This window comes from Vanacampus margaritifer, chromosome 12, assembly GCF_051991255.1.
Source record: "Vanacampus margaritifer isolate UIUO_Vmar chromosome 12, RoL_Vmar_1.0, whole genome shotgun sequence".
NCBI classification, from domain to species: Eukaryota; Metazoa; Chordata; class Actinopteri; order Syngnathiformes; family Syngnathidae; genus Vanacampus; species Vanacampus margaritifer.
Window position 1 is genome coordinate 16387558 of NC_135443.1, and position 19437 is coordinate 16406994.

Sequence of the window (19437 nt, forward strand, 5' to 3'; positions counted from 1 at the left end):
TTTTTTCAGCAGCCGTGTGCCAATGGAGGGCGCTGCGTGTTGAATAACGGCAACAGCTACACCTGTATCTGCAGCCCTGGCTGGTCGGGCCATAACTGCCGCACGAATGTCAATGATTGCGTTCAACATTGGTGTCAAAATGGCGCAATTTGTGTGGATGAAATTGATGGTTACAGGTGAGTGTTTGCATCTATCGTAGCCTTTATGCTGTCCCGGTGCTGTAGTGTCAAAGCTATTATATTAAACATTCTCTTCTGTCACTTTATCATACACCATAAAAACTTCTGCTCTTCTGTTTCCAGTTGCCTTTGTCCCACAGGATTCTCTGGCGACTTTTGTGAAAAAGACATTGATTACTGTGTGCACCACAGCTGCTCTGAACATGGAGTTTGCGTGGATCAGCAGTTGAACTTCACCTGCCGTTGCACTCTTGGATATGAAGGGGCCCTGTGTGAAAGGGAAACAAATGAATGTGACACCTTCCCCTGTGCAAACGGGGCCACGTGTGAGAATCTCGTCAGGGATTATCAATGCCACTGCTCCCCAGGGTTTGAGGGTAAAACAACATTTACTAACTACAAAATTCCTGTGGAAATTTTTAATGACACTGTTGACTCTTGCAAGGTGGAAAGAAACATTGGATGCCTACAGACAATAATTTGGGGTGTGCTTAGTGTTTTGGCCAATTAATTTTGGGACACTTCTAGGTCACTTCCTCTTCAATTTTGGTCACTTCCTGTTGATTCTGTGGCACTTACGGCTCACTTCCTGTTTAATTTGGGTCACTTCTTGTTTATTTTGGGGTACTTCAGAGTCACTTCTTGTTCAATTTGGGGTACTTCCCAACCACTGATCTGTATATATTACTGGATAGCTGATGGCCCATACACGCCCGTACGAGCAGTTGAAGCCACAGGGCGGCTATTTTACCCCTCCCATCGCGCGAGCAGATTACTGTATAAACTATATTTATACGTACAGATTAGACATATACTAAGTTAGTATCGGGCCAGGGGGCGAGATTTTGTGGTGGGTACAGTCTGCAAACGTCTAGGGATCGAGGAGACAAGTTTCTCAAGTTTAGAAATAGGAATGCTGTCCCATTCTTGTCTAACACGCGTCTCTCTAACTGTTAAACTGTCTTGGGCTTTCTTTGTTGCACCTTCACCTATATGATGCGCCAAATGTGCTCTAGAAGTAAAAGAAGTGGACTGCAGGCGGGCCATTTCAGTACCTTTTCCTACGCAACCATGATGTTGTAATTGGTGCTGGCATTATCGTGTTGAGAAATGCAAGATCTTCTCTGAAAGTGATGATGCCTGGATGGGAGCATATGTTGTTCTCGAATCTGAATATACCTTTTTTGCATTGACGATGCCTTTCCAGTTGTGGAAGCTATCCATGCCACACGCACTCATGCAACCCTATACCATCACAGATGCAGGCTTATAAACTGAGTGCTGATAACAACTTGGGTTGTCTTTGTCCTCTTTAGTCAGTATGATATAGCGCCCCAGTTTTCCACAAAGAACTTCAATCGTGATTGGTCTGACCACAAAACAGGTTTCCACTTTTCACACTCCATTTTAAATAACCCCTGGCCCAGAGAAACGCCTGCACTTCTTGGTCTGCTTTAGAAATGGCTTCTTGTTTGTACTGTAGAGTTTCATCTGGCAACGGCGGCTGGCACGGTGGATTGTGTTCACTCACAATGTTTTCTGGAAGTATTGCTGAGCCCGTTCTGTGATTTCCCTTACAGTAAGCATTCCTGTTTGCGGCGCAGTGCCGTTTAAGGCCCTGAAGATCATGAGCATCCAGTATGATTTTTCGGCCTTGACCCTTACACACAGAGATTGTTCCAGATTCTCTGAATCTTTGGATGATGTTATGCACTGTAGATGATGATTACTTCAACCTTTTTGCAATTTTTCCACTGGTAAACACCTTCCTGATATTTCTCCACTATCTTTCGGCGCAACATTGAAGGAATTGGTGATTCTCTACCCAGCTTCGCGTCTGAGAGACACTGCCACTCCGAGAAGCTCTTTTTATGCTCTAATCAAGTTGCCAATGGACCTCATTAGTGGTAACTGGTCTTTCAGCAGTTTTTTTCTACAAGCGCAATTGACTTTTCCAGTCTCTTATTGCTACCTGTCCCAACTTTGTTGAAATTTGTTGGCACCATGAAATTTACAATCAACATATTTTCCCCTTAAAATGATACATTTTCTCAGTTTAAACTTTTGACCTGTCATCTATGTTCTATTCTGAACAAGTTATTGACATGTGGCACTTCCACATAATTGCATTCAGTTTTTATTTATAATTTGTATAGTGTCCCAACTTTTCTAGTTTTGGGTTTGTAGTTGTCAGTAATGACTTTATTTAATTCCAATCCCAAATCTTGCTGTAATAAAACCTAATTCTGACTGTAATTTCATGATGTGTTTATTATTGGGATTGCATGCTTTATGCTGTTATCATAGGTGCAAATAAATATAATTACTGTCTTTATAAAGGCAGAACTTCAGTGTCTTGTGAATGTTTACAATATTAGGATCAGCCTATGTGAGGTGGAGCTATTTAGGATTGGTCTTTAATTTCAATGTATACATCTTTACCCCACAGGAAGGAGATGTGATGAGAATGTGAATGATTGCTGGTCACGGCCTTGTCTCAACGGTGGCTCATGTATGGATCTGATAAATGACTACATTTGTCATTGTCCTCTTGGTAAGTGCCAACTAGATGTGTATTGTTATTGATCGTGTTTACAAAAATACAATGCAGTTAATTATGCCTCTACAATGTTGTCTGCCATAAATGAATGTTTTATGTTTGGGGGCTTTTATTTCCCATCTGTACTCATTTCCTCAATGGTCATAGTCATTGTCATATCACAAGACACACGCAGGTCTTGGCAAATTACTTTATGTGGAAATTGTGACTTATGTGCACAGGGAAATAACATGAGCAACAAAATGAATATGAAATATGGTGCCGTGATTAAAATAAATTGGTCGATCACAGTCAAAGGTCAAGGTCACTGTGGCCATTATCGTGTGAATTACCTTCCTTCCATCATTATGTGAACGGATGAATGAAGCAACATTAAAAATGCACTTTGAGGGCCTTGGCAGAAAGAACACAATATCTTAGACCATACTACTACTACTACTACTACTACTAATAATAATAATAATACATATTATTTTTATTATTATCCATCCATCCATCCAACATCATTTCCCCGTGAATAGTGTAACATAGTGTGAATCTGTGTATAATTGATGTCCATTGAAATGCACCCAAAATGTTATTGACATACATTTTCTGTCTAATTCTGTGTTAGTGAGAAGTTTTCACCTTTCCTTTGCCGAGATAACCCATCATGAGGTGGACTTATTGTTATGGCAAAGGAGAAATGCTCACTAACACAGATTTAGAAGAAAAACATACATTTCTTAAAGTAAAAAATAAATTTCAAGCAATTTCAAAAATTACCATTGTCCACCATCTGTGATCATATTTGGAGACAATAATATGACAAAATCCTTTTCTATAACTTTTAAGTTTTCCGGTACCGGTTTACTTGTTAACATTTATCTATCACACCTTGCTTTAAAACGGTATTACTGTGTGTAATATCTTTCATAACAAGTGTTCTCGAACGTGCCTGTAATCAGCCCATAGCAGAAGGCTGTTTTGCATTCTTTGCTAAGCAGTTGATTTGACGACTCCTTCTGGCATAAAATATTTAATCACCACTTGATTGCACAAGTCGCATTTGCGCTTCCAGCGCTGTTTGGCATTTTGAGTCCAATGTCATGTTCAGTTATCACACAGTAAAAGTCAAAATATTAGAAAAAAGAATATCTCCTGACATGTTTGACACATTTAGGTTTGTGTTTACTATTTTGTTATATATTCAGTGTTCTTACTGGTTTGTTGTCATTGTGTGGTTTGTTCCCGGAACTACATGCTACTGGACAATAAATCATTAAAAACATTAACCAGCTTGAACCCTGCATGGTACCTTTTACATGGTGTGTTTATGACATTATAGAAAGAATAAATCCATCACTGTGGATTATCTGCTCTTACTAATTTCCTGCATTTTGCCAGAAATTTGATTTAGACAGAAAACAGAACACCAATGTGTGAGTAAAGCTTCCATTACTGGTTTATTACATAGACAGATTTATAGACAGGTGTTTTTAATGTGCTTATCTGTTTTCACAAACCCAATAAAGGGTGGGGGTGAGTGGCTTTCTGTTGCGGGCGTGCTTACATCTTCCGAAGAAGTCGGACCATGTGGCCATCATTTCCTGGGTGGTTTCAGTTAATTAATAAACATGAGTAGTACATGAATTTCTGCCTATAATGTATAGTATGTTGCTATTTTTCTCTTTAAAATGTAATGCAATGTAAAGTGTTGAATAGTTCAGTGCTGTGTAGAAAAGAAAATTCAAATGACCCGTGCACGTTTTTTACAGTGAAAGAAAAATAACTAGCAGAATGAAGTACTAACAGAATGTAGGAGGTCATCATGCCTGGCTTTTTGCCCGTTTCTGCTAAATACGTAGTTGAATGGATCGTAAAATACACCCTTCAACACCCAAGATTGTGTAAATGTATCTTAATTTATTGTATTCACATTCAATATATTTGATGCGTGGGGAGATAAACAAGGCCAACATCTCTTTAAGTGGAGGTAATAAACAACAACAGTAGTCCCAGTGATAACGTGGAGGAGACATGATATACAGCTATCAATGTTAATCTTCCCTACCATCCGATGTATAGTGAGCCCCGTGGATGGTATTAAACTAGCTATTAAAATATGCTGACTTGGAACACCAGAGACACTAAGAGTGGAATATCAGTGCACGCTGACCTTTACTGGACATAACAAAACAATATAGTATATATTTTTTTGGGCAGTTTAAAATTTTAAGTAAGTCGTTGATCACATTTTGTGTTTACAATAGAGTTGAACTGCTTGTCAGGATGAAGAGTGTGTTCCATTTGATGATTGTGACACTAGAATTGTGACATTCCTTCATGCAACATTAACTGCCTAGTGAATTGCATGCACAATTGATTATTAAGCACTTTAGAAACACTCTTGGGGGAATAGTTGGCCAATAAATACCAAGTCCAGGAAATGTACAATGTTGTTAGGTTGGATAGAAGGTCAAATGGTTATTTTACATACACTTAAACCAGTGGTTCGTACCCTTATTGGGGATACTAAACCCCAGCAGTTTCCTATGTGCAATCAGCAAACACTTTTTTATGGAAAAAAAAAAATCCAAATTCAAGAGATAAGTATAGGGCTTTCAGGTGAACAAAATTAACAGGGAGAGTAATACGATACGATACGATATACTTTTATTTTCCCCGTGGGGAACTTTTTCCTGGAAAAGCTGCAGTTTACAGTAAGGAAAAAACAACAGAATAGAAAGAGATAAAATCAAAATTAAATAAGAAGTGCAGCAGTAGTTAACAGTAAGAAAAACAACAGAATAGAGAGAGATAATTAAAATAAATAATACACACACACTCCTATATATATATATTGCACCACTTAGTTAATGTCGTTTATGTATATAATCTTTTCAGCAAATCTGGCTCTCATCACCTTGAATTCAGAAAGTGTTATGTTCTTGCACTTCCCGTCTCCATGTAGCTTAAGGAAGTGTTCCTTTAGTTTTGCTAGATAACTAGTTGCGCTGGACTATAATTGCTCAACTTGGCAATGCAAATCGTGCAGTTAGGACGATGACTTCCACACTCAACCCAACTTTATAGAGCACTTTAAAACAACCACCTCTGTTTTCTTAAGATGGAACCAAGGGACAGCTGATACAATCAAAACAGCAGAGGCTCCATAATTGAACCCTGTGGAACACCATATGTAATGAATTTATATTGCACAAATTAGTTCGACCACTTTCCCTTTTTGCTCAACATAATATGAAGGATTAAAAACAATAAAGAAATCACAACGTACCATCGCAAAAGCCACAAGTCGACACAGCAATGTAGCATGATTACCTGCAGCCAATGATGGCCGAGTAGGGTGTGTCATTAAAAATCATATGAGCGGGTGTATGTATTGACCTGTGCCGAATCCCCTAGAGGACAATCTGAAGTTTTCAAATTCAAAGACACTAATTCGTTTGGTCCAATCATTATATCAGATTTTAGCAGTTTATAATGTAAGTAGTTCAGTGACTTTGAAACTGAAACACAGCAATTGATGTAGTCCATGTATTATCTTTCAAATGTCAATGCCTCTTTATTCGGATAAGCACATGTGATGCGTATCACCACATCATCCTGTGTTTTATTTACAACATATATTGGCGTTAGTTTTTATCAGTGGCATGCATATGTGCTGTAGATGAATGTGATCTTGATCAGTGAGGTGAGTTGGGTCACTGTCAATGAGACACTTAATTAACATACTGCATACTTAGCGGTTAAGAAGAAGAATCAATTTTTGCATGAATGTGCTAAAAGGTGTCTTTACGTTGTAAAACACACAGCCACAAACACATTGATTTGTTTTAATGTGTTTAATTTTAATTGTCATTGTTGTTGTCATTACAGGGTTCAAGGGCAAAGACTGCTCCATAGATATTGACCTTTGCTCATTTGGGATGTGCACTGAACATACAGTATTATGTACGGAAACAAAGGATGGGCAAAATGTATCTTGCTTATGTGAAAAAGGTATGCAAAGACCTTTGATGGTAGTGATATACTTAGAACATAAAGGCCTGGTTGATATCATAATCATTTCAGACTTGAAAAATGACCACTAATGTGATATTGTAGAATAGATTCTTGTTTTTTGTTAATTATCACGTGAAACCAAAACAAGAAAGTATCAAGATGGTACAAGGTTTTAATGTTTAGAAATCAATTTCTCTTTTATGTTTTACATTTTGGCAAGAAAAAAAAAGTCCATATCAAAAGTTATTTATATTCTCTCTAACACATGCCTGTTCAATGTTATAGATGTATATAGTTAATCAGAATGTTCTTGATTTTGACTAATTTTGCTACGATTCAAAATTAGAATTTACACAAGCTTTCACCCAAAAATTTAAACATGTTTTCTGATACTAAGGATACGCAGGACCCAGACAGTCAGCAAATTAGTACAGAGCAGTCTACTGTAGCCTACACAGACCCTCAAAAACTTTTAGTAAATATGTGGTGGTGGATCGCTTGTTGTGCATTTGTGTTTTACCAGCATTTTTTTTTTTTGCTTGATGTGCAACGGGCCAAACTAAAAAAAATGCCCATGGTATGAATCTTATAGCCCCTTAATTAATGAGCTTGTAGATATGTAGATATGTATGTAAGTCAGTATAAAGTTAAAAATATTAATTACGCTTTAGCTGTACTGTGTATTGTATCATTTCAATGCTAATTCGAACAAATTAATCTTAACAGGTATAGTGGCATGACAGAAAGTCATTATCATAGTTAACATACTTCTATATTTATTCAAAGCCAGGATGAAAGTATTTTGCCTATCAAAAGCTCATATTTCAGCCTTCTCTATTCTATTTGGTAAAAGTTAATGCGACCAAATCAATAACTGAGAGACTTCATTACTTCTGTTTCACGTATGCTGGGCATATGTCAAAATGAAGGAGTGTGAGTGATTTCTTATGTAAATGAAAGCAACCTGCCGTGAGCTGCTGTCCCACATCTCCTCTCAAGGGCACACTCTAAAGTCTTGCCTTGCCTTAGATGTTTCAGGTGGGCGAGCTTGGCATCCATATTATCTAAAGCTTGCCAGCTTCATTTGTTGCAAAATATGTTTCTCATATCTTCCACTGGAGACTGGCACGTTTTTGATTCACGTTCTTAAACTGAATAACGCTGATGTTAAAAGATGAATGAAATTAATGTAGCTTTGAGAGTTGAGTTGAAATTTAATGTTTCATTGTGTTCTTCTTGGAACAGACAAACTATTGATGTAGGCTTCATATGAGGAAAACAAAAGGTTCGATGCATACATTTTTTCCCCAGTTTTTTTTTTTCACATGGCAGTTTACTAATTCACACATTACTATAGAATATTTTAAAAATACAAACTGGCACGTGCTCTCTTTCTCTTGTGAGATAGATGTGTGTAGACAAACACGTACAACATACACATGCTTCCATTTAATTAGCTGTGTGTGTGTGTGCGCATCTACGGTTTTACATTCGTGCCCTCATGCATGTTATTTGTTTCATGTGTTCCCCTTCTGCATAGATCGACTTTGATCTTAAAATAACTAGATCGGCCTCGTTTAATACGATAAAGGACTTGCGCTTATTTGACATGATTTAATAATCCAGTGAGACGGTGCGTGCGTGCGTGCGTGCGTGCGTGCGTGCGTGCGTGCGCGTGCGTGCGTGCGTGTGTGTGTGCGTGTGTTTGTGTGTGTGTGTCTGGCAATCTTTTTGGAATCAATGCATGACCTAAAAGGCAAGCAACAATATGTTGTCCTGGATTACCAGTGAAATAAAACCAGGACTGCAATAACCTGCTTTTTTGTTTTTGACATGTGTTGCAGGATTTGGAGGGTCATTGTGTGAGGTCGAGCTCAACGAGTGTGAATCAAAGCCATGCCAAAATAATGGTGTTTGTGTGGATGGCACCGACATGTATTACTGCTTCTGCTTAGAGGGTAACAGCAAATAAGAAGACAATTTCCAATAGTTTATTTAATGTATACTGCCGGCATGAACAATTACCTGACACAAGCAAGGGAAGAACTTATTAATTGTAATAATAATAATAATAATAATTTTAAAAAAATTCCTTGAGGTTAATACTTAAGCACTTGCTAAAGACTATCACAGTTCAACAGTGCTAAACAAGGAATGATTGATCAAAACTTGACGGGCCAGAAGGGAACATACTGACATCTGCGGTAGACAGTAGGCAACATACCGTACTTCACAGCACATCCTTATTCTAAGCGCACAATGTAACGTGTCTTGCTTTAAGATAGCTTAAAACCCCTGGGCGTTATTTTATTTTGAAATGGCTTGGTCAGAACCAACAAAAAGCCAAAAAATGGTCAAATAACGCCCAGGGGTTAAGATAGCATACCGTATGAATATATGTGTTAGCAGCCATAGAGCTACAGTAAATGTTGCAATTGTCAACAATTTTCAGTGTTGTTTTGATCAATGATAACTAATCAACCAATATTTGATAATTACTGAATTTTTTTTCCTTGTTCTGGTGTAAAAATAAGTCTTTAGTCTAATTGACTTCAGTTTCCCATTTATGGCCAAGAATGTGTTACAAATCAAAAATATGTTATTTTTGTCTCAATCCACATTTCCTACACTCACCGGTATTTTGCATTTAAAAAACTGACTGTATTTTATTTTGAAAATTCCTAACAAAATGTGAAATGTCTAATTTCCTCAACATTATCAACCCACAGTTATCAATATAGTTACTCATGTTCATGAAAACAGACTTTACTGTACTTTTTCATTTAAAACACTCACTGTCTCACATCACCAACGTAAAGACTCGTACTTGAACATTTTACTGATTAGCCAATAAGCAGGAGCTAATCAGTCGACCTGGGTTAATGTTTGGTTAAAAAGCAAACCTGCATTTTTCAAACAAATTGTGTTTTTAGTGCATAATGATGATGATGATCCTACTTCAACTTGGTAATTGTTTTCATTGACATGTTTTGCATTTTGTTTTTCACTAATCATCACATTATGTTCACTCATTCATTGCAAAATCGTCACTTGCACCAATACGGGCAGCGCTAATAAATCTCAGGTATTTTCGCAATCATTTCCTAGGCAGATGGTCTTATCTTAGAGTCACAGTTCTGATTAAACCTCCATTGCAGGTTAAGCCTGTTATGCATTTTTGATGAAGTCGGGATAATTGTCAAATTTTATGACTCGGAGAGGGGTTGAAATTGGTTCCATGGTCAGTTTGAGAAACGATGAAATGATGAGGATTTGACCTGCACCGATAGTGCTGATGGCCTGGCATTTGTCATGGCCCTCCTGTAGTTGCTGTGTGTGACAGTGGTAATGATAGTCATTCTGTAGCGTGACCATGCACTCCAATATATTTATGAGGGGGATAATATATGTCAGAATTGGCAGCACTCGTTTGCACGTCATAGTATTAACTGTTCAGTTTAGAAATTTGAAATGTGCAGAAATTTTAATGAAGTAGATCCATGCATAAAATTGCTGTACAGCATATTTGTGTCAGTCAGTCATAAAGAAGCAATGCTGTACTGCTTATACATTACATACCTGTATATTACTTTCTCGTCTTTTATTAGCATACAATCAGATTTTGGTGACTTTCCTTGGAACGTTGTACAATTGGTCATATATATATATATAAAAAGGAAATAACATATTGTACAAGCCAAATTGTAATTGGCATCCTTTCGAGAATTTTGTTGACTGACATTTACACACCATCTTTGATGTTTGTTTTTTTTCTCTGTTTTTCTCTTCATTCCAGGGTTCGAGGGGTCGAATTGCGAAATCAATCATGATGAATGTGTCCCAGGATACTGCGCCAATAATTCCACATGTATTGACTTGGTTGCAGACTATGAGTGCATCTGTCCATTGGGCTTCGCTGGTGAGTTATCTGTGTCATCATTTTAATCATTTAGGCATTAATGATTATGATGACTCTGCAAAACCCCTAATCATCGGAGTGGCTGTTATATAATGCATAGAAAAATCCTTTCTTACACTTGAAAACACTGGCGCTGATTGCTTCTTATTTGATATTTAGCCTACCTTATTTGTTCCGACACCTGTGGTTTGGATGTTGTATCAAATTTCAACAATAAAGTACAACACATTCTCACAGGCAGTTTGATAAAAACTTGAGCTCTAAATGTCCTACAAATCCCATGTTTTCCAATAAAATGAATTACATTGCAGTGGTTCAATAAAAATCAACAGCGAGTTCAACCACAAAATAATTCCAAAGACTTGGCAAACATTTGGCGGACTTCCGTATTTACCCGGACACATCCATTTTATAGACCTAAAAATTGTATGTCTGGAATTTGAAAGTCAGCCATGATATTTTTTTTTTTTTATGGAAAGTCAAACTATGATATAAATAACAAACAGGATACTTCATCCAGCTATATTGTTCTGCTACCGATGGTTATTGGTATGACACAAACATCATCAAACCTGCTCTGCAAAATGCACTTTAATCTTTTTTGCTAAAACCATTTAAAAAGACAGTATTGTAATTTTTAAAATGTCATGGGATGTCCGTGAGAAAAGATTTTTTCAGCTGGGATTTGTCCAGCTCACCCATGACCCTAAACGTGAAAAGCTGCAAAGAAAATGGATGGATGGACTCTTGAGTGAAACAGCCAAAGTATTTTATGGAAAAAGCATTTCATTGTACTGTTTATCTGCAGAGCATAAAATGTTGTGAAAACATGTTGATCAGCACTAACAAGGCAGTTTTATTTTTTATTTATATCCTTCAGCCCATTAAAGGAGATGAAAAGTATGCCAAATAAGCAGTGTTTATTTCTGGCTGTGAGAGAACACTCACAAAAAAGGAATTAAATTATAGCCCTGCTGTATTAATGTATACCCTACATCATGCTGCTTTACGATGACTTAGTGACATACTTAATTGCTTTGCTCATGCGATCTAGTTCATTTTATAGGTTTTGACGCCATCTTACTGAAATTGAAACATTTAAAAGACTAAAGATTTACTATCATACCATAATCAGGAAAAAAAAAACTTTCTGTAATCTATTGTTTTATGAAACATTGTGACATACATTACGGTGGCCATATTTGCATTGTCATTACACTAAAATCAATTTCCTTTTTAGGTAAAAATTGCTCAGTTGCTTTCTCACCATGCACGGATGATAATGACTATTGTAAAAATGGAGGAACGTGTTTCCACGATTTAACCGGAAGATTACAATGCATTTGCCCACCAGGTAATTACAATAATGTATTATAAAGTACTCTTTATGAAATGAACACCGTATAATTTTTTTTACAAATTGCCATGTACATTTGTGTTCAACAGAAATATTGAACTTTTTCATATGACAAAAACATGTATTTTCTATTGATGCTTATGTATAGCAATTGTTCATATAACTGCTAGTACAATAAATGTTACGGCCCATAGAAAACCATTGTTGCTGCTTATAACGGTCGTTTAAAACATAATCTTTCCTGCAAGTTATGTACAACTGCCTGAATACTGAAGTGTACCTTCTGCCCAGATTTAGTCATAACTGTTTTAATTTCCTCATTTCCTCAGTAGAGCTTTGTTCTGCGGATGTATCCTTGTGAGTTTTATCGCAATTTCTGCCAGGTGCAGTCATGACTGAATAACCTCCTCTATTCCTCAAATGGGCTTTGGGTTTGAATGATGTCCTTGAGTTTTATCTCATGTCCGGTCAACTCCGGTTGAACTGTTTACTGGAAACTGTGTGGTACCGCCCTTCAAGATAGTATATGAATATTGTAAATCCTCTGTAATCTTCGCACTTGTGAGAGGCTACAGCCATTGTCTGTAACTCACTTGTGCCCGGAATATTCTGTAGAAATAAAAGCTTTAAAGGAACTGTTCATCGATCTCCAGCCTGTATCCAGATAACCAACATTCTCACTACCCGAAAGAAAACGAGCACGCGGAGGAAAAGATTACTCCACAACAATACCTTCACTGGCTTTAGTGGCCAGGTTAGATAAATAATGTCAATCTGTCGGAATATATAAAAAAAAAAGGCAATGAAATAATTGTCTGTGATGTGTGTCAGATGTGGGAAGTCAGGTGGACGCTGTCGATGGTGCAGCACCTTGCATCCATCACTCCTTTAATCCCACTTCTTCCTCTTACCAGGACACCGTGGCAGTGACTGCTCCACATCTGTAAACAAATGTGTGTCCAATCCTTGTGACCCTGACGGAACTCTCCGCTGTGAAGGTCTTGCAAATACCTACATGTGTGTTTGTCAACATGGCTTCACCGGGCCACGCTGCGAAACACCTATCAACCACTGCCTTGATGGCCTGTGTCAATACGGATCAACATGTTTGGATCTTTGGAGAGGCTTCAAGTGTGATTGTTTACCAGGTAGCTGCAGTATCCAACAGGCACTTGGTTCCAGTTGAGGCCTTACTTGAATTAATTGTGATCATAGCAGAGACACACCAGGTTTTATTATTTCATCATTTCACTGGATCTCTAATCTCATCATGCTTAAGCAGCAACACAAAACACATTTATTAAATGTACAGTAGCCTATATGAGTGTGTCATTTGCAAGGATGTGATCTAACTAGAAACTCTCTTGAAACTCTCTCTCTTTGAAGCAAACCACACACTTTTCCCCCCCAGTGCACAAAAAGATTTTAGGACAGCACAAAACTGCTTAACAGTCTAATTTTGTGCATTTTTTTCACAAAAATTACTCAAAATTATAGTATTATCAATATGTCATACATATCATTCTAAAGCCACAAAAAAATATTAGGCCTACTCATGATGTAATATAGGGCTCATAAGACCTAGTGTAATTGCAACTAAAACATGTCTGCCATCTAGTGGTGAATGGTGATATTACCACTTAAACTTGCTGTCTGGCACCTGTAGATTCGCATATAATATTTTTAAATATGAAGGGTTTATTCACGATTTTAAATGTCTTTATTGTTATTATGCACGGTCCTATTATTGTTTAAATCATATTATTTTGTAATACTGTAACTATCTTCCAGTTGTATCACACAAACACAATATAACATAAAATTACATACATACAGACTTTTTCCTCCCTGCAGGTTTGACTGGTCGTTATTGTGAGCTGAACATAAATGATTGTGAGGGAAAGCCATGCAGTGTCTCAAGTGTTTGTCAAGACACTCTAAATGGCTACATCTGCTTCTGTGCACCTGGGTTCATTGGTATGCAATGATATTCTTTGTCAGTTTGTGTGACATTTCTTTACTGACTGCAGCAATTTGTCCTCATTGTTTCCTTTTATGCGTCATAGGTGATAACTGTGAGATAGAAGCGAATGAATGCCTCAGCCAGCCCTGTACAAATGGCGGTTCTTGCGTTGACGGTGTCACTTCTTTCAGCTGCCTGTGCCCTCTTGGATTCAAAGGTAGGACCAGTGACAGCTGGAATTTATTATTATTATTATTATTATCATCATCATCATCATCATCATCATCATCATCATCATCATCATCATCATCATCATCATCATCAGGGCCGGTGGCCATTTAGGGGCCCTAAGCAAAATAATGTCATGGGGGCCCATATGTGTGCCATTTATTCACCGTGTACTGTGTAAACCATACATCCATATTGCATATGTTTGTCAGATTTTGTTGCACTGCTGAAGGTAATTCAAACTTCTCATCCCAACTGACTGTTAGTACTTGTAGTGTATGGTGCCAAACCTCATTCGAAAATATGAAAAGACAGAATTTGAGCTATATTTGTTTTAAGCTTGTAATTAAGTATTGAAGCTCACAAAATAAATTGTTTTAAAGTCAAGCAAACTATAATAAACAATTCCGGTTTTAAATTAAATGAAAACTTTTTTTTTAATCATTACCAATGTTGCTGGCTCTAAAGTTACCAGCAAATCATCATTTTTACAAGCCTTTATTATTATTAATATTATTCCTGCTGTTTCAATTTACCACTTTCACATTTTCTCTCTTTGTTTCCTGCACTGGTTGTACTCTGGACTGTAGTGTGAAATATGAGCTTCGCATAGCCAATCGATGAATTAAACATACATAGTATTATGGCACCGTAGCGGTATTTATTGGAAATGTAGGAGTCACTGCCAGGGGTACAATTGACCGAAAGAAAAACAGCGTAGAACATAGTATCCACGACAGGGCATTGTTTGAATTTGAATACATTTGCCTGCACCATTCATCATTCACACCAAAATTTTGAAAAATCATTGTTTTGCTTTATTAAACAAACACACACCCTTTAAAGTCATAATTCTGACTTTATTCTCAGAATTCTGACTTTAAAGTGAGAATTGTGAGAACTTTAAAGTCAGAATTCTGTGATTAAAGTGAGAATTCTGCGAATAAAGTAAGAATTCTCACTTTATAGTTAGAATTCTGAGAATAAAGTGAGAATCCTGCTTTTTTCCTTTTTTTTCCTCCAGTGAAGTGAGAATCCTTTTTTTTTCTCCCTCTTCACTGGCCCTAATCCTCTTCCATATTTTTTACTTGAAAATACTGTATATATGCTAATGTTAGATGCTTATTTTGCATTTGAGTTGACCCACCATAGATGCGCTGTTGTCAATAGACATATTTGTGGAACCCACACGACTTTGAAGTTCAACGCGCTGTTCGCTGCAGCTTGAAGTCAGACACCACTAATTGACGCCAGGTTCATCCGTGCGACGCGTGCGTTTGCGCTTTTTATTTTCATTGGTCTCATCAAGTAGTTCTTCCGGTCGGCAGACGAGGCTCGGGCGCCATAAAAAATAAACTATAATGCAAACGATTTTAGGATAATCAAAATGTTAGTCCCGATTCCAATTGATTCTCAACACCACCACCAACAAACTATAAAATGGGGCTCCAAGATTGGGGGCCCCCTAGTGGCTAGGGGGTCTGCTTATTGACCATTTGCACCGACGTCACGTGATCACGTGACTGCCCTATGACGGACGGCGGAAGGAAATGATGGTTGAATGGAAGTGGACGTGACCCGGATCGACTTTGTGACTTAGCAACTGTTATTTTACAAATGAAAAGCCATTGTTTCCCTTAGAGCCATGGAATGTACTACTTCAACCGAAAGTTCGCGTGTCAGTTGAAGTTGCACATTTAGTTGGGACTCATAGAGCGCGATATTTACTTAAGTCGGAGATCGCTAGCTTGAAAACTTACCTTCTGTCGCCTGCTGTTTTTACCAAGTCAATCAAATTGCCGACTTTTCCGGAATTCACAGCGCACGACCTATATCATTATGTAGTCAATGCCGTCTCTCCTCCTTACACAGGGGCTGATTTAAAAGCTTGTTACTTTACTAGAAAAATGTATGAACATTTATGTACTAACCTTGCAAAAAAATTATGCAAATGAAAATTTGTGAATACTTTGTGGGATGCCAGTCCTTTCTCTTGATTGCTGCTATCCATCGATGTCTTTTGTCTTCATTAGTAGGTATGCGATAAAAAAGCAACATTTGGTTTACTCCCTTGTCTGTCTGTCCAACCAACCGCACAACAAAATATGACCATTTTATAACATAATCGATTGGATAAAGGACTTTACGCTGTATGAGATTCAATGGTTACAATACAGGCAAGTGGTTCTCTTGCCATCCAGCGGAGGGGGCGTTCCCATGAGGGCCGTGACGTCATGTGCAAAAGGTCAATAGGCTGGGCCCTTATTATTATTATTATTATTTTTTATTATTATTATTATTATTATGATCACCCTCGCTAACACATTTACAAGGCTTTTTCAGTGTTTAAGCACACAAACCTTACAGAAAAAGATGGATATGCAGTGTACAAAAGAATGCACAGGGTCTCCAGCCGCTATAGCTTAAAGCTTGTTCCTTATTAATTAATTCACTACCAGCCTTTTTCTAAACACAGCTCCCACATTGCCAGCCAGAGCTTTTTCAAAAAGTTGGTCAACAGCAATATAACATGAGTTCTTAAAAAATATATATATATATATATATATTTTTTTTTTTTTTCAAAATACAATTTTAAAAGGGAAGTCAACCTTAAACATTTCTTGACAATAATATTATTGTTATAGTTATATGTGACCTCACTAGTCTAAACATAAAATTCAGATTAATATACCATTTGTGAAATAAGAGTTATTGAGCAAAATCCAGCCATTTTTATCCATCTCAGGCGGCGGCTATTTTATCACTTGCTGTTGACTGAAGATGACATGAATGTTTGAAGGTCTCAGGTCACAACCAGTCACAGCTCAGCTTCAGAAAACAGGTTAGCTGTGATTGGTCATTGCCTGAGGCTGAGCAACATTGATGTCATCTTCAGTCGACAGCTCGTGGCAAAATGGCCGCCCCCTGAGATTGATTTAAACAAAAGGCTGGATTTTGCTTATTAACTCATATTCCACTAACGCAATATTAACCAGAATACCATATTTGGACCAGTCGGGCTGCATAGAACATATTATTGTCAAAATAATGTTTTGGGATGGCTTCCCCTTTAATTTTGTTTGACAAAAATGTGCTTTAAAACTGAATGCCAGGGTGGCTACAAGGTCACACGTCATCCTTAAATATGGTAAACCCTCACAATTAAATTGCTCTAGTATTCATTTAGTATTTAATATAAGTTTGACAAGTTGACCTATACAAACTGTAAAAAAAAAAAAAAAAGTTATCTATTAAATCTGTAAATTAACCAGTAAATTTAATTGCCTCCTGATGATGCCAGCGTAGGAAAGTCACAGCGCACTAATTGTCCTTATGGTTTCACATTTCATGCAACTGAAGTCTGCATTGAGATTTCCTGCTGGACCAAAATGAGTCGATCAACCATTTAAATGATGCCGTACTCCCTGTCGCTAATGGGCCACATAATCTCTTAATGGGATGAAGAAGAGGTCACTTAGTGGGCTTTCGGACAAGAAGTCTTTTGACATGTAAACTATGAAGTTGTAATTCCTTATTGGCTCTTAAGGCTGGCATGCCGTCATTCTGCTGAATGTGACCTTAAGACAGTGGCGAAATCATAAAAAGTCGATAAGTGTCGAGAATAGATGAAATTATCAAACATTTTTTGACACGGTATTGACAACAACTTATGCATGCGTACATCCCATCAACAGACAAGAGTTTTATGTTTTTTCTGTGTGCGTTCCAAACAATTATTTATTTATTTATTTATTATTCCTGGTTTTCACACATCAACTTTGTTTCCGTTTCCTGTTTGCGATGTGTGGGCCGCGTCCCAGTTTGTGCGCTTCCGCCTTTGTCCGCCTAATTTGCACGTTCCTGTCAACGGGTGCGAATGTGTAGTGTCTGTCTCTTGTGAGACGCGCGGTTGGTGGGCAGAAGTGTGGGAGTGCGAGTGTTGAAACGCGGCCATCAGTGACCGGAAACGACGCTGATGTGTGAAACCCAGAAGTCCGTGGCATCTACCCCATACAATGAATATAATTAACCATTATGTTCTCTAAATTCATAACAAATGTCCATGACTGAAATTGACTGAAAAATGTTGCAGCCTTGTAGTGTATGTATGTGCTGCTGGAAAGTCGGGTTTTATTTTTTTTCTACTAAAATAAGTTGTAATTGCACATCCACTACACTACGAGTATTATCTCCTCTTACTTGCAGCTACTTTACAGACAAATGCTAATGCTAATTTTGTCACAGCAGAGAAGTTATTTTTTTCCGGGGGGACGTAAGAAAAAAAGAATTGAGGAGCACTGAGTCAGATGGAGTGGCACGGTGGCATTTCCTTTGAAGTGTGATAACTTAGTCATTTATGAATATTTTTTTTCACTTTCAACCGCTCAAAATGTTCACTGGCATCAGACCTATCTATACATATATAGTTTAAAAAAAAAGTTTTTTTTAATGCCCTCTATGGACAATAATAGCAGTATTATGCTAACAGCAAAATTAACTATGCTGTGTATATATATATGTAAAATAAAGGTCTAATTTGAATATTTCATATGACATATTTAGAGGCTTGAATAAGTCCATAAGTCATAACAATAGAATTTTTTTATGCATGCTCAGTTTTTCACAATGGCATTTTCTGAATAGCATAAAACTCTTGTAGTTTTGCCAAAATCAGGCATTTCCTTTGAAGTGAGATAACTTAGTCATTTTTGAATATTTTTTCACTTTCAACCGCTCAAAATGTTCTGTGGCATCAGACCTATCTATACATATATAGTTTTTATTTTATTTTATTTTTTTAATGCCCCCTATGGACAATAATAGCAGTATTATGCTAATAGCAAGACTAACTATGCTGTATATATATATAAAATAAAAGACTAATTTGAATATTTCATATGTCATAGTTAGAGGCTCAAACAAGGTCATAAGTCATAACAATATAATTTTTTTATGCATGCCCAGTTTTTACACAATGGCATTTTTCTGAATAGCACAAAACTCTTGTAATTTTTCCAAAATCAGGCATTCCTTTGAAGTGAGATAACTTAGTCATTTCTGAATATTCTTTTTACTTTCAACCGCTCAAAATGTTCAGTGGCATCAGACCTATCTATACATATATAGTTTTTATTTAATTTAATTTTTTTAATGCCCCCTATGGACAATAATAGCGGTATTATGCTAATAGCAAGACTAACTATGCTGTATATATATATATAAAAT

General features: G+C 37.1%; 1 protein-coding gene across 3 annotated transcripts in view; it reads left to right on the forward strand.

The window, feature by feature from the left end:
* Nucleotides 1–19437, forward strand: part of eys (eyes shut homolog) — a 206369-nt gene that overhangs the window by 46263 nt on the left and 140669 nt on the right. For 2 of the 3 annotated variants that reach the window (XM_077582976.1, XM_077582978.1), the window contains 10 exons: nt 10–176; nt 303–556; nt 2629–2733; nt 6619–6741; nt 8589–8702; nt 10541–10663; nt 11904–12017; nt 12935–13168; nt 13875–13997; nt 14087–14200. In XM_077582976.1, coding sequence (XP_077439102.1) covers nt 10–176; nt 303–556; nt 2629–2733; nt 6619–6741; nt 8589–8702; nt 10541–10663; nt 11904–12017; nt 12935–13168; nt 13875–13997; nt 14087–14200 — 1471 coding nt within the window. The remainder of the gene's footprint in view (nt 1–9; nt 177–302; nt 557–2628; nt 2734–6618; nt 6742–8588; nt 8703–10540; nt 10664–11903; nt 12018–12934; nt 13169–13874; nt 13998–14086; nt 14201–19437) is intronic. The other variant, XM_077582977.1, reaches the window with a different exon arrangement.